We start from the raw sequence: 16,452 nt of genomic DNA, 5'->3' as shown, positions 1-16,452 counted from the left end.
CCTGGGCTTCACTATAAAGTGAAACAGAAGAGATTACATGCACTCTAACCAAGCTCGGGAAAGGTGCTGCACCACTTACAAAAGTGTTGATTTCAGCAGGGTAACTAAAAGCAGCATTTAAAGCAAAATAGTAGTGTTAGGTATCCATGTTTTTCTCAGAATTGTTGAAAATCATGTAGAAATGTGGTTCATTCATTCTTTTTGCCAAGAACACAGAATCAAGCACAACGTTCTAGATAGCATCTTTAAATGAAAGACCTGCTAAAGTTTATTCACTTAGCCTACTACAGGGTGCATTTAATGTGTTTTGTCTAAGTGGATCATCTGAACTCTAATCAAGAACCTGAAGGGACAGTGCTCCGTTCAAACAGCGGTATGGTGAGGGACCTGCTAGGAAAGCCATTAGCAGCTTGTGAGAAGTAGGCACCGGCTGCCCGACAGATGTCACGAAGCAGCCAAAGGGTATGGAAGTGAGCCGTTTTCTTCAAGAATTCCTATATACACATATAATTACATATATAGACAGTCCCCTTAACAATGCGCAGAATAGGGGTATAAATATTATAAAGTTCTGCAGAGTATTTGGAAAAGCCAGTGAAAGGGGGATAAATATTTCCAAGACAGGTTTTAACCTCCAAATAGAATCTTTACGAAAAAGGGGAAGTTGCGTTAAAAATATCATGTCCATGGGACACATCTGAATCATTTGGCTGTGTACATCCGACAAAGCGACACAACTGAATTTTGTATTGGGCTGTCTTCCGACTATGAGCACGCATAAACCTAACAAATCATCCAATGCACGGGAAAGCAGTGTTTTATTCATAATGCCTCGTTCTCATGACGACACTGGGTCATGGATATTGTGGTTTTATCGCTGGTCACTCACGTATGAATACTGCTTATATATGAATGACTTGGATTTAAACATGAGTTTAAACTGCTCAATGTTTCATTTGCATCAGAAACTCAAAATGTTTTGAGACATGATGGTTGATCCTACATAATCCTACATAACTGATTTTTTTTTTTAACTCCTCAGTTAATTTACAAAATTTGTCGAGAACGGAGTAAAGCAAATACAACTGACATTTCAGACACCTAAGCACTGATCCGAATAAAATAGACTGGAGCATAGTCGGTTTTTCCTGGGAGATTTTAAAATAGATGATCAGTCAATATTTGCGTTTTCTATGTCATCAATGCACTGAAGATATGTAATATTTTAACATGGGCACAGCTAAACATTCTCATTGTAATAAAACAAATCACGTTCACTCTGTTATATAAATTACCATTTGGCTGCTTAAAATCAGTTACATATAAATATATCATTTTTGATTACTAAAAAATGGGCTCTCTTTATTAACCTGTAGTGAATGAGTATGAAGAAAATGGCAGAGATGATCAATACTTGAATCTTCCTTACATGTGATATTTATCTCATTCGTTCTGAAACTAAAGCATCACACATCCTCTGGAGCGCGGATGAAATCTTATAGATATGGCACGCTATTTCCTATGTAACACTGGTTATAGAGAAATAGATGTAGCCTTGTATTCTGTTTCAAACTCTTGAAATGCTGAACACTTTAGAAGAGGTTGCCAGATACAGACACCAAAATACAGAGTCAGTGGATCTGGGCAAAGTAAGGAGCTTCCAAAAATAAGCAGCCCCCTTCTATTTCCTTCACTTGTCCTCCGTTGTATGTAGTTTGCCTGTGGAGTATGGCAAAAGTGGATTTTGTGTACACAATCGTGTTCAAAATGTCAGCACGTTTTAGAGCTCAGATTTCATTAAGAAAGTCATTGGGATAATAAATACCTACTCTAACATAACTACACACTGTCATCCTCTACGCTGCTTTCACACAGTTACTTTTAACATTCTGTCGGGATATGGCCTTACCCATCATAGCATAGACCACGTGAAATAAAAAAAAAGAGAAATGGTAGGGGGCAACACACAAAAAACCCCAAAACCTCACATTCTTACTTGGTGCTTTCCTCTCCAGTGGCATTATAAATAGACAGAAGGCACATAAATATGAAAAAGGTGCAAATATAAGAACAAAGTTGGGGTAGGGGAAGGGATGCTGAGCTTAAGTTCCACCCAACAAACTGGGCATCAAAGAGTTATTTCCCCCAGTAATTAAACTGTGAAAAAACAAAACTATCCTATATAACAATTCTCAAAAAAAACAACAAAAGATGGTCTGTTTACTTCCACTAAAGGTCCAAAAACCGGAAATAATCTTCAATCCAAATAATCCTTTGTGTCATCAGGCAGGGAATATAATCCCAGGTTGGTTGTACCATCAGCTGTCATAAATCTCACAAGATGGATATTTCTTCTTTGCAGTACCAGAAATCGTATAAAAAGAAAGGGATACCCTGTGGCTGAAATCCAATCATGTATTTTTAGAGATGACCAGAAACAGTCGTAACCCCAAATGTCCCCACGGCAAGGTCTTTATTGGTTTTGATTATATCGTGCAGACTGGGCATGGACCCAGACTTATTTTGTATTAATGTTTTGATAAACTTTCCTTGGTCCTGGAGTTTGGAGCGCCTGCGTTTGATGGCCCTCTTCTCGGTTTTGCTCTTCTGGGGCTGTCCGTTACACAGGGCCGTGCAGGCTGTGATGCCACAGAAATAGGATTCCTCCGACTGGGAAGAGGTTTCCGAACTGCCCTCTGATGGCGGACCCTTGTAGGAGGAGTGGTACACTTCCCCCATGTTAGAGAAGTCCCTTTGATTTGTGAAAGCCTTCTTTGTTTTTATATCCCCGTTTGGGACAGATTTCAATGGATCGACTGGCTTCAAAGTCTCAATCTTTTCACTTTTATACTTGCATCGTTTTTTCTGAAACAAAAAGTTAATGTAAGCGAGTAAAAAAACATTACATCAAGTGTGCCGAATCCTAGTTCTTAAGGGCCACAATTCTCGGATATCCCAACTTTGAGGACAGGAATTAAATCCTATCAGGCAAAGATACAATGATTTCATGTCTGTGGCCCTTGAGGAATAGGCTTGCACCCCTGGTCTACTCCTTGCAGTCTGCACAAGAACACAGATAAAAGTCTGCATTTTGAAAACATGCCTGTTCTATAAAGTTATTTGTTCCTATTTAAGGCTCACAGTCTCGTCTGCATATTCCTAAAATAAACTTCAAAGAAAGATTTGAAAGGAAGCATTAAAGTAGATGTGTTTGCATGCAACAGGTACACCAATTATAATCAAACACTGCACAGAAACTGGAGCGCCACCAAATGTTTCTGAAGCGGGACTTTTGATCTTATATGCAATGTACCTGACATTGTAGATAGGATTTTTAGCGTTGCAAATAACTGGTAAGAAGTGTGTTTAAATAATCTCTAGCATATTAAAGCCAGCCGTCTTTTGCCTAAAATTCACATGCCATCTATTGGTTAAAAAGCGGATTACAGGCAGAATTTAAAGGTTTGCAGTTATACTTTAAGCTAAATCTACAGACCACAGAAGAAGGAAACACAGCGACAGATGAAAGAATCAGCAAGATCACCATGTCCTCTAAATGTTTTTGCTGGAAAATTCATCAAGGTTTGGATTGATGAAAACCGACAGGTTTGTGGCCAATATAACAGCTGCCCTTTGGTTCTATATCATACTGTAATGTAACTGCTCTGACACAATGTGCCCAGATACCAAAAGCTGATCGTATGGCATCAGTAGATGGCTACTAATGTAATGCGGTCAATACCTTGCTAATTGCCTTTAAACTGCAGTAACTGCAGTTCAGTTACAGATGGAGATATCGGTTGGCTAAAGCAGACATGTATTTGCTTCTGCTCTACACATTATATATAGACGTCTCATATTTCTTTAACATTCTTTTTTCTCTGTTATAAAGGGAGAACTCACCTTTTTCACTGGAGAAAATTTCAATGGTTCAACAATGTACAAGTCATCTGGATCCACTAGATAGATAGATAGATGTGTTAAAGTTGTTGAAGAATAAACAGAACAATAAACCTTATTACACAAGACTTGGTATTGGGCAAACAAACCAGAGGCTACTTTTAACTGACTGCGAAAGTACCTTTGGTTCACAGCGCCACATGGAATAGACTGTCCTGATACAAAGCAGGATGACGCGCAGATCATTAATTAGCGTATTAGCAATTAGTCTGACAAACCAAGGTTCTGACTGAGGCGCGTGATCCAGAATGGTTTGGGTAGTTCATATGCTAAACTGACAGATCATTTTTGGAATAAAAAGTTCAACTGTAGTTTCTAGTTTCATTCCACATAGACTGCTTTATTTTTTTAGCAACTTCTAAATCAGCTTTAGAACAAACCATGTAATATGAAGCATGGCAACAAGGAATAAAAATAAAAAAAAGCTTATCTATTTGGATAAAACTCGGCATTCCTAATATTCTTTTTTAAATTGTTTTTCTGTGTAATTCTCTCTTCCTTGTCAAGCTCCCTGACTAACGCTGGCACACAGCTCCTTTTCAGGGCCAAGTATTAAAGTATAAGCAGAAATTATAAAAACACTGAAATCTCAATCCATCGGGAATCTTAATTACCAGCTACACCCAAACCTTTCATATCAATTGCTTTACAAAAACAAATCAAAAGGCATAGTAAATGGACGGTCAATGGACTGCCATACTACGCCATCTAAGTGGTGATTTTGTCAAATGCAAAGCCTTCGACAGCACATGATTCCACCATATCGTGCTGAAAATGAATACTGATGAAGTTGACTAATCTGCTGGTCAGAGTTATTGTCAATACCTGTTCTATACACACCTTCTTTACTGGACAATTGAAACGACTGGGAGCGAATCAGGGGAAATGTAGTTCTCCGCTTAAGATTCATATCGTCATAGGAAGAGAAGCAGCTACAAAAAAAAAAACAAAGAGAACAAAATATATATCAATGGCCTAGTTTGTTGCCTGAATCCTCACTATGTTTCTTTGCAGGTATTATACATTCACATGTTTTGAAGAAAAAGAAAAAAAAAAAAATTTTGTTACTTATTTAGCTTTGACATAAAGATGTAATTTATGGAGCCAATACAATTGTGATTATAGTAGATGAGCTATTGACCCCATGTATGGGTAACCACACTATGAAGTCAAGAAGGTTTTTGCAAAAGCTTCTTACCGTTTGGGGCTGGGGAAGTTATTGCTTTTAGGTATTTTGGAGAGGTAATTTTCATTGGATTGTGCAGTGTTTCTGCAGCGTTGAAGGCAAACCAGTAGTCCTAAGATAACGCACAAGACCAGAGAAACTACTAAGTAGCTCTGCCGATCAGACACCTGCAGGGAAAGCAAAATCTCGGTAAGCATACTAGTTAAAAGTATAAGCCCTTCGGTTAAAGCAAGGAAAATGTAAGAAACAATTTCATCTGTGATAACAAAACCTTGGTGAAGAGACATTAAAATCTGACATCAAAGAAACTAGCTCATAAGCAGAATTAGTTATCAAAAATTGGCTGATTTGACCTAACAATAAGTGTTCATTATAAACATTTAAATCAAACACTTTAAATCAAATTTAAAGCACTGATCCGAATAAAATAGACTAGAGCATAGTCAGTTTTTCCTGGGAGATTTTAAAATAGATGATCAGTCAATATTTGCCTTTTCTATGTCATCAATGCACTGAAGATACGTAATATTATAACATGGGCACAGCTAAACATTCTCATTGTAATAAGAACAACATTTAAATCAAACACTTCAATTAAATGGCACCTACCTCACGTCTTAGTTCAATGACTGTTTCTGACAGATTGGAAACCAATTGTGTCATATTAATGATCTGTGCTTGCAGCAATTGAATTGACTCCGTTTGTCGCTGGTCCTGAGGAAAGGGGCAAGCAGATTAGTTATCTTCAACAGCATCCTCCATGTAGTTGTCAACAAAATAAACACTCTGTATACATGCTGCGGGGTAACAGCAGGATATGTGCTAGTTCAAAAGACAGGATATTAAAAAAAAGTGACGAGAAGGGTTAAAAGCGGTAAATGCTAGGATTGAACTACGCCCTGTCCTCCTGTAACAGGTTATTAACCCCTGAACAAAACATTAACACTAAGACATAATGCAGAAAATAAGAACGGAGGGGGAAAAAAGGGATTACCTGCTCTTCAGCAATTCTTGAAGTATTCTGAAGTTTCAATATGGTTTTGTTGAAGGCTCTCTGCATTTCTTCCATTTGTTTACGATATCTAACAAAAAAAACAAAAAACACATTACCACTTTTTAAAAACAAAAAATTGACAGTATTTATCTCAACAAAACGCTGCAAATACCTTTCCCACTCGCATATAAATGGAAACCAAAAACGACATACATATATATATAAATAAAACAAGTATCAAAATTAAATACACATAATATATATACAAAAACACTAAATAAGTACATGAGAATGAAAACACAAACTCACAAAGCTAAGAGGTTGCCTAAAATATAAAGTGATATGATAATATATACAGTATATAGATATAAAACGTACCTTTGGCTAAGTTCTTCCAAATAGCGGCTACTAAGAGACATGTTCACTTCCAGAGCTTTAATGCGGTTATTGAGTCTCATGAAAACAGATTCCTTTTGATTGGAGCCATGTACTTGATTTCCATTGGTATAGCCCAGATCGGTGGAATTTTGGAGTTCCGCATAGAAGTCTGTAGTAGTTCTTTGCAGGTTGCCAGGGATCGTCACATCATCGGATGTCTGCTCTTCCTCCTTTTTCTCTAGGGGAGTTGGGGTTTCAATAGTCTTATTCATTACAGGCTTTTGTGCTTCTTCAAATTCATTCTCTGTTGGTAACGTGCTGGTTTCGGGGGGCGGAAGGGTCTCGGTAGCTTTAATATCAACGTAGTCAGTTTCTTTGATGTTGCCCTCCGGGATGCTCGGCACACTACTGGTCTCCAAGATGACAGTTGTTTTTTCACCATAAACCAGAGTCTCACTCGGTTGAAGCTCCTTTGTTGGTAACAGTGTCACCTCTGATGATGGAGTGTGCAATGTTGAGGCAATGTCCATTTTGGTGGCCTCTAGTACAGACGTTGTTGATGCAGAGTTTACATCAGATGTTAAGTCTGAAACAAAAGCCTGAGACGACACTGCCTGTGTGTGGCTAGGTTCTAAATCAATAGACTCAATATTATCACTAGATTGTAAATCGTCTCCAGGATTAACCAGAATAAAGTCTGTTGTTGCTTTTTCTGTTTTCACTTCCGATGCTTCTGGCACAACAGTTATAATTGAATCAGCGGTAGTAGTTGGGCTTGCAAGAGGCTGCTGAGCGGCCCGAGATTCCTCCTCCTCTCTTTTGTATTCTGCCGTTTTACTACGCAGTCTGTGAATCGCCACAATGGCGGAACACCATCTATATATATGTTCAGTGAAACTGGAGATGCAGCAAACGGTTATAAGTTCACTGCAATACAACTGGGTTTCGTGTTCAAACCAGACAACTTTTTCTTCTTCCTGATCCCCCTTTGGTAGAAGAATGACTGTTGACTGAATCGGTGGTTCCTCATCCTCATCTTGAACCAACTGAACTATGGGGTTTTCTTTTGGAGCCTCCATCTCAGCAACAGGTATTGTAGGAGCAGAGATGCTGGTATCCAACCTAGAAAACCCACTTCGATTAATACAGACACACGTCAGACATTCATTTGCTCTTCAAGACTCCAACCATATGCTCCCCATATGTCACAACAAACTTTGGAATTAGCCCAAAATAAAGTGCCATACGTTTAAAAGAACAGATGGCACAACTACAAACACACTGATATAGGAGAAGTAAAAACTGCTCAACATTTCCATTTTATAGTAGAACATCCTACTTTGTTTCATTGCTTAATCTCCATATGAATAGGCCTGCAGGGTTATGAGAAAAATGTGCTTGTCAGAAAGTATGACAGATCTACAACTCTGCTGTATTTCATTTTGATAAGAGAACTTACATTGGTGTTGGAGTTATAGTTAGCGTCTGTTCAGATGCTGCTGCTGTATCTTGGGTTTCGGATACATTTTCAGATCTGCTCCCATTCAGTACTAGGTTTACGGGTGTAACAAAAACAAATTCCAGTTTATTTTAAGTTTACAGTGAACTGAAGAAAGCTCTCGCAGGATTCCCAACGGACGTACAAAAAGCTACGGACTAAAGCATTAAGCAATAATACAATCACTGGGGATAGAATTGGAGGGAGAAACAGCTTTTCAGCAAGTAACGCTAACAAGACATGCGTTCTGCAGGGAAGCCATGTCTGAACCAGCCCTGCAGTAGACATGTTTCAAGAGTGTTTCCATACAAGCGTGAGATACGTCCTCCATGAACACAAACGCTTTGATGTTCCAAAAATCACTATACTGCTTACACCACGGGCATTAAAAACAACCCCAAAACGGAGACATTTATGAAGTTTCATTAGTCACATATATATATATCATTTATGTCATTCAGTGGAATACATTGTAAACAAGCATTATTGAAGGTCTATGGCCCAAGCAGAAGCCGAACCACAGTGAAGGGCAAGCCATAATAAATAACATGTCTCGCACAAGCTTCTTTTCTAATCTTTCACTTGGTTAAGACCTTCACTTCTTATTTCGTTAATAAACTCGTGGAGGCATCAATGACACACTTTACCTTCAGGAGACATAATATCACTAAATCAACTCAAAATCGCGTTCTAGTGCCATGATTTCCATGGGCGAAGTGCTTTAAAACAAAAAGACCCATATTTTATTTGTTACTAAATAATATATATATATATATATATAAAAATTATCATTGAAGCGCTACCTTTCCCTTCAGTGATTTCTTCCTCAGTATTCGCACCCAGCATGTTAGCAGCAAGATTATTCACCATGCTAATAATGGCATCTGAAGAGAATGCAGGGAACACAAGCAAACATTACTTCATCTGCGGTCATTTCCATGAACTTACAATGGCGGCGGCCGGGTAGGGCGTTTCGTGTATAATTTTTTTTCTAATATAACAGTATATAAAAAATACATGATATGGCCTGATTCTAATAATAGTGGTTTCCATTATGGTTCTAAACAGAAGTGTGTATATATGTCTAGCCTGATGTTAACATATATGATCTGTACATTACATTTGTGGACCTATCTAGAGAAGATGATCAAAAATACAACGCCTAACCTAGAATTTGAAGGCAGATCTAGTCTGCACATTTTTTCCTGCTGTAAAGACTCAATGCTTAATCAGTCGTTGGTCTCATCTTACACACGGTTAGGTTCGCCTGTTGTATTAAGGTCTACTATTTCTGCTGGTTACGTGACATGTAATTTAAAGTCTATCTTGTAAAAATGTACTCTATACAAACTAATATTGAATGGAAGGATGGACATGAAAGCAGAAGAAGTCAATTTAATGAGCAATTAAAAAAAAAAAAAAAAAAAGCCACTTAATACATCAAATGACATTCGGCAGCTTAGCTCAGCGCTACATAAGAGCATCGGAGCACAGAACACAGAGAACAGCAGTTTGAGAATCCTTGAAAGGGACGTACGTAGGAACACCGACAACGTGAGCATCACGGATAATGACATTCTATGGAATATGCCATGTACATATTATTTGTAGAGCGCCAGCAGATTCTGTAGGGCTACTACAATAGCGAGTGTAAAAACAAAACATAATTAACAATAAACACATTAAGACAAACTGGTACAGAAGAAGAAGATGTTGAAGAATAACAGAAAGTGAGGGACAGCTTGAGTGAGGATGACTGGATTGCAGTGAAGATCATGTGGAGATCTCAAAGGTGGCCAGAACAGATGCAGTGGGTATTTGGAGTATTGACTGTATGCTTATTTGAACAGGTGGGCATTAAGGAGTTTAACCCCTTCAGTACCGGGACGTACCTGGTACTTTCTGGTTAACAGTCACCGGTAGACCGGGACGTACCAGGTACGTCTCCTCCAAAAAACGCCCCCACATCACCACAATCGCGGTGATCGTGGGGGCGCTGCTGCTGTCTGCCCAGGAGTCCTGGGCAGACAGCACAGCCTGTCTAAGCCCGCCCCCAAGCCCACGATCACTCCCACGGAGTGATTTTGTAGGCAGAAACAGCGATTGCAGAAAAATCTGCAATCGCGGTTTCAGCTGCCACAGGCAGCTTCAGGGAAGGGGGGGGGTGTTGAAGGGGTCCCCACACAAGCGATCGCGGCATTGAAGGGGTTAATTCCCGTTTTTTTAGGGGGTTCTGCTGCTGGTGGTCTGCCTGGAAGCCTGGACTTCACTGTGGTCTGCCTGGAGACTCCTCCCCTACAATCTCCAGTCTATTGGAGATTGTGTCCCAGCTGCCAGAGGCAGCTTCAGGGACAGGGAGACAGGGTTCTTTGGTCTCCACATGAGTGTGGAGACCAGACCCCCCCCACCCCCACCCTTCCTCAGTTAACCCCTACCCCCCTCTTCCTCAATTAACCCCTTCAATGCTGCGATTGTGTATGACCCCCATCGCAGCATTGCAGGGGTTAATATTAGTCCCCACAAGCTTGTGGGGACTAAATATCAATCAATGCTGTGCTTCAATGGAGCATCAGCATTGAAAGAGTTAAAAAAAATAATGTAAAAAATAATAATTTAAAAAAAAAAAATTAAAAAATAAATAAATTAAAAAAAAATAATAATAATAATTAAAAAAAAAATAACAGCAATGACCTGAAAGTCCAGGGTGCTTCCAGGTCAAATGCTGGGCTGATCAGATCGCTCCTGGCCAATAGGAGTGATCGGATCATTATGGCAGCCCACGGATGACCCTGCTCTACAAAAAGAGAGGGGTCATCTAGGGTAATTATGAAAAAACACAAATTATTAATAAATGAAAAAATCATAATTATTACCTGATCACTTGTCGGTGACATTTTAAGTCGCTGATTATTGATCGGTCTCCCTGATTGATGTCAGCGGCCTAAACCTGTCACTTACAAGTAATCTGATGAAAAAAATATTTAAAAAAATGTAAATGCACATGTTCCAGTTTTGCCCTCATAGCTTCCTCAAAAAATACATGAACCATGCATGTGAGGCCTTGTTGGAACCGGGGGGTGTTGGTGAACAAAATGTGGTGTTTTTTTTCCAGTGTTACTCATATGCTGTGCAAGAAATAAATTGCAACATTGAAATGTATGCGTTAAAAACGCAATAAAATAATTTCCCTGTGAAGTTTGGCAGACATCAGTGAAGAAATGGCTGGCTGAAAACTGTCAAAACTACCCTAGTTGAACACCTTGACTTGTCCACTGTTCATAAATATATACTTTTATGGGGTAATTTACAGTGGGGGGGCTTCCAAAATGTCCCAAATGGGATATGGGCCCAGGAAACCAATTTCTGAAAACTTGCGCATGTTCCAGTTATGGCCTCATGGCTTCCTCAAAAAATGCATGAACCATGCATGTGAGGCCTTGTTGGGACCGGGGGGTGTTGGTGAACAAAATGTGGTGCTTTCTTCCACTGTTGCACATATGCTGTGCAAGAAATAAATGTTAACATTGAAATGTATTTGTTAAAAACGCAATAAAATAAATTTTCCGTGAACTTTGGCAGACATCAGTGAAGAAAAGGCTAGCTGAAAACTGTCAAAACTACCCTAGTTGAACACCTTGACTTGTCTACTGTTCATAAATATATACTTTTATGGGGTAATTTACAGCAGGGGGCTTCCAAAATGTCCCAAATGGGATATGGGCCCAGGAAACCAATTTCTGACAATTCCAAATGTGAAAACGAAAATGCGCATGTTCCAGTTTTGCCCTCATAGCTTCCTCAAAAAATGCATGAACCATGCATGTGAGGCCTTGTTGGAACCGGGGGATGTTGGTGAACACAATTTGGTGTTTTGTTCTGCAGTTGCACATATTCTATACAAAATATAATATAAAATCTAAAGCAACATTGCAACATATGCAAAAAAACCCCCAAAAATATAAAAATACCTCAAAATTTGGCAGCAATTGGCGATAAAATCACTGTTTGAAAAGTGTCAAAATGACCCTAGTTGTACACCTTGACTTATCTACTGTTCATAAACATATAATTTTGGGGGGGTAATCAGTATCTGTGACAACTATTGCAGTTATTAGACTACCATGCCAAATTTGAAAAAAAATTACATTTCAAAAACGTGATGCATGCCTTGCAATATTTGCCCTATACTGGTCAAAATAGATAAAAATCCTGGCCATGTTGGGTGGTTTCCAAATCAGGACAACTTAATGAATATATTTGGGATCACTTTTTCCCATTGGTTTAATGTGTGTACAATTTGTATGTATACAAAACTGTAAAAAAATGTTTTTTTTTCATTTTTTCCCCACTTTTTCCAGTTTTTTTTCAAACAAAACAATGTACTACCCAGCTTACTATGGTTTCAAATGAAAGCCCTACTTGTGCTGAAAAAAACAATATATGATTTGTGTGGGTGCACCAATTGATAAGAGAGAAATTACAGTTGAAGAAAGACATGGCAAAAACACAAAAACGGCTCTGGTCCTTTAGCGACACGTTAGTATCAAAATCCCGGTCCTGAAGGGGTTAAAACTGGGGTAATTAGGCAATTAGTATTTTAGTGGCATCATATGTGAGGACACATTTTACATGTGAAGGTGGCAGGATTTGGTGGGTGATGTGACGCGAAGGAAGAATATAGTTATGGATATATATAAGACAAGGGAATAACGAGAAGCTCCTCCTTGGAAGTGCTGGTAGTCAGATAGACAGACAGGAGAGGAATTTGAGAATTAGGAGATGTTACAGAGGCGGGAGATCAGGTCAATTTGGGGATCACGAGGAGGAGATGGTCCACTATGAGATACCAACGAAGGTAGGGGTTAAACGTTTAGAGGCAAGAGGTTAAAAGTTTAGCTGCAGCAGAGAAAGAGGGATTGTTGATAGGTATGCCGATGTCACTCAGGATTAGTTTGGAGATGTTAGAGGAGAGAGGGGGTTTGTGGCAACACAGCGAAAGGTACAGCAGAAGACAGGCATGTCTGCTTCCAGATCTAATGTGTGTGTGTGTGTGTGTGTGTGTGTGTGTGTGTGTGTGTGTGTGTGTGTGTGTGTGTGTGTGTGTGTGTGTGTGTGTGTGTGTGTGTGTAGTGTTGGCCACTGACAGAAAACAGCCGAGGTAAAAGAGACAAGCTTCAATGATATTAAGGGAGGATGAGGTTGACAGAAATAGAGAATTGTATCAGCAGGTTTCGAGCATGGTTGTGTATCATGGTATATGTAGTTCAAACAGCACCCATTGTAGCTCGATCAGGAGATGGTTGGTTGTTTTAATAAAGGTTCTGTTCACACTCACTTGTAGCAGAACCAAGCAGATTTTTAGATGATTTATCATCCCTTGTGTTGTGATCCATTGGATAATCTATGGAGAGAAAATGCAGATCAATTAACACAATAAGCAGGTTCAACTGAAACAGCTAACTATTAAAATTGCACTTAATAAAGTCTTGGATGAGTGAACCCAACTTGCGAAATCATTCCTCACGCAGAACGGATTCTCTATACAATCAGGCAATTAATTACAAACTTATGAGATCTTTTAAGGTTTGTTTCAGTTCTGCTACCTTCATCTTCATCATATAGTTCTTGGCGTTCTGACTGGTCCTGAGAGTCAACGATTTCCTCGTATTCTTCCACCATGCTGGTACCAAAAACCCTATACAAAACAAAAAGTGGTCAAAATTATTTTTTCTGTCTTTTGATGGCTTATATAATATTTTCATTATTTATTTATAATATCCACTGGCCACATGTTTACACATGGCAATAACCAAAACTAGCTGTAGTTGTAGTAACTACCTGGGAAAATGAAAACGTAACATTTTACCACACTGGCATAGAGTGGAAATAAAACATTGTTTCATTGGCTAAGTGTATCGTGCACTCGATTATAAGTTACAGTGAAAAGAAATGGAGCACTACCATCAAAAAGTTCTTCAAACACTTAACTAGGTTTTAGTAAAATACTAAAGCCCTTCTAGAATATATATAGCCCTTCTAGAATATAGCCAGATTTAACTTCATCTCTTATCTAAACGTCATATAACGTGGCAAAAAATCTTTTCAAACATCACTACCTGGTCATTTCATTTTACCTTATGAGGCTCAATGGGCAGAAGTGCTCCGATCCAAAATGCGAGATGAGCTCCACCTAAATGAAACGGCATAAAATTAGACACGAAACGTATGCGGCGGCGTCGCCGTGCTCGGCTCAATCATGTGCACCTACAAGCCAGTGCAGATTCGCCAATGTATTAAAACGTCATGCATTAATCAGCGGCACATTAAACATTCAGAGAACGTTGCTAACCTTTATGTACTTGATGAACATCTGAAGCAAATAAAGGAACAAGGAAAGAGAAAAACAGTGTCAGTACAGAGAATAAGATACATGCAACAAGCCGTATCATCTAAGGAACTGGCATTTACATACGGTCGTTAGGAAACCAAGCGGTTAAGGAGTATAAAGTTGTAGTATTTTACTTTCATCTTTCATGCTTTATCAGTAACCCAGCCAGCTGAATCCTGAACGCAGGGCCTATTAACCCCAGGGACAAGCGTCCTCTCTGAAGTAGAGATCAGGCTTCGTCTCAGAGCCCCCCCCCCTTACCACCAAGGAGTCATTGCAGCAACAGGTTAATATAGTTAGCAAGCAATATGTATTGTTTATAGCACCATCATATGGCAAAGCAGCGTAGACCTCAAATACATTAAGCCCTTTTCTTCACATAAACACCAATTTATCCAACAAGCCTAGCGGAAAGCTTGCATGCAGCCATGCTCTAAAAGCGGCGTACACCGACAATCCGACAGAATAACATTTGCGTTGGAGAGAACAATCTATTTGATTTCTTCTGTCTTCTACCCATCTGATAGACTTCACTGTAGTGTCGATGTAGAAAAATAATTTTATCTGCTTCTACTTCCTTCCCTTTCCACCCCAGCTGAACACATTAAAGAGAAGCCACCACGATGGCTCGTCTTTCTTCTTGCCGGCAGTCCAGATTTGGCTTGGACCTCAAGCGCTCCATGATACGGGAAGCAGCAGCGTTTGTATTTGCTAGGCAGCGGCAGCAGACACCGCATTAATCAATAAGCTCATTCATTTAGAAAGGAGGAAAATCATAACCTATATAAGCAGCCATTTCCCACCCTATGGGACAATCTAGCTCATCCTTCACATCTAAAACGGTAGCAGCTAGACACTGATACAACCGTCTGAAACGTGATACCCCATTGGGTAACTTTCACTGTCTGAAAAGAAGTATCGGGTTCGTAGTATCCAAGCATCCTTTTCTCCTAGTCCTGAGTCGGTGTAAATAACGTTTGGCTAGCCCCATGGCCGGTAAATGAGCCAGCAGAGCTTATGTACGAGGATGTCCTGTAACAGGCAGGAGCCAAAATACAGAGATATCGCTCATGAAAAAAAATTAAAATCAAAACTAGGACTAGTAAAGGACTAACAATCAGTAAGAGATGCCAAAAAACAAGGATACTTTGTGCCGTTCAACATTTGGTGCCCGAAAATTAAAGAGCGAGCCCCAGAATGTTGACTTTGTTTGCTAGCAGTTAGTTTGGTATCCTGTTGGCTTTGATTCTGCACAAACATATTGACACATTTAGATGCAAGTTTGCTCAGCATGACAGCTTGCCTACAGTGAAACGGAACAAAACGCCTCATCACGGTAACACATTCGGGGCAGTTTGCCTTCAGGCAGTCAGCGGTTTCCTTACTTCTATGAATGCCTTTCGGAAAAAAATGTTTTAAAGGTCAAAATAGGCCCAAACCCAAAGGGGGGTATAGGCCAAGCTGAGAGTACTACCTAAAAAATACTCAATGAACAAAATCCTAGGTTGGTCAACAGAAACCGGTCTCTTGCTTTTGGGTAATACAATGTTCCTTACAGAATTTCAGAAAAAAAAAACGATTAGCCTTTTCACCACATTGACGATCACGCTAGCGCAGGTTAGCTAGAGTTTAGCCCACACATAAAAGCTATAAATACATTTTAAAAATGACTCTGATTATTCTAAGATTATGGAATCAAAGTGTTTCATGTACGTGACTGGTAATGTTTGTATGTAGTTGTGTTCTATGGCTCTTTAAATTATACGGTAAGAATTGTGCATTACCACTAGCTGTGCTGCTAGCCCATGATTTAGCCTTAATTCATATAAATCGTAATTATAATTCTTTAGTTTGAAGATGTTAATGTGTTTTTAGTAGTCTTGCCAAATAAATCTGGAACCTCTACAGCTCCGTTCAGCTCAATGATTCAACCGATGAAACGTTCGCTCACTTCACCGCCCGGCCTGATCCAACATGGAAAACACCCTGTCTACAGTAAGCGATTGAGAATGAGAATAGTTTTTCACTATTAAAAGGCAATAAAAAGG

At 39.3% G+C, this 16,452-nt stretch overlaps 1 protein-coding gene across 1 annotated transcript in view; it reads right to left on the bottom strand.

Annotated features, from left to right (window-relative positions):
- Positions 1-2,421: 2,421 nt before the first annotated feature.
- The window catches only part of LOC149283339 (SUN domain-containing ossification factor-like), a 28,707-nt gene continuing 14,676 nt past the window's right edge, over positions 2,422-16,452 (bottom strand). The window contains exons 12-24 of the mRNA XM_089497714.1: positions 14,366-14,386; positions 14,151-14,206; positions 13,620-13,711; positions 13,352-13,417; positions 8,820-8,900; positions 7,978-8,068; positions 6,519-7,640; positions 6,141-6,228; positions 5,756-5,860; positions 5,159-5,313; positions 4,801-4,892; positions 3,904-3,959; positions 2,422-2,865 (exon numbers count right to left, since the gene is read on the bottom strand). Coding sequence (XP_089353840.1) covers positions 2,422-2,865; positions 3,904-3,959; positions 4,801-4,892; positions 5,159-5,313; positions 5,756-5,860; positions 6,141-6,228; positions 6,519-7,640; positions 7,978-8,068; positions 8,820-8,900; positions 13,352-13,417; positions 13,620-13,711; positions 14,151-14,206; positions 14,366-14,386 — 2,469 coding nt within the window. The remainder of the gene's footprint in view (positions 2,866-3,903; positions 3,960-4,800; positions 4,893-5,158; positions 5,314-5,755; positions 5,861-6,140; positions 6,229-6,518; positions 7,641-7,977; positions 8,069-8,819; positions 8,901-13,351; positions 13,418-13,619; positions 13,712-14,150; positions 14,207-14,365; positions 14,387-16,452) is intronic.

Source organism: Sceloporus occidentalis, unplaced genomic scaffold (assembly GCF_023333645.1).
Source record: "Sceloporus occidentalis isolate IW3139 unplaced genomic scaffold, rSceOcc1.0.p SCAF_106, whole genome shotgun sequence".
In the NCBI taxonomy this organism is placed as follows: Eukaryota; Metazoa; Chordata; class Lepidosauria; order Squamata; family Phrynosomatidae; genus Sceloporus; species Sceloporus occidentalis.
Note: the sequence above shows the minus strand (reverse complement) of the source record. Positions and strands in the feature narration are given on the sequence as shown.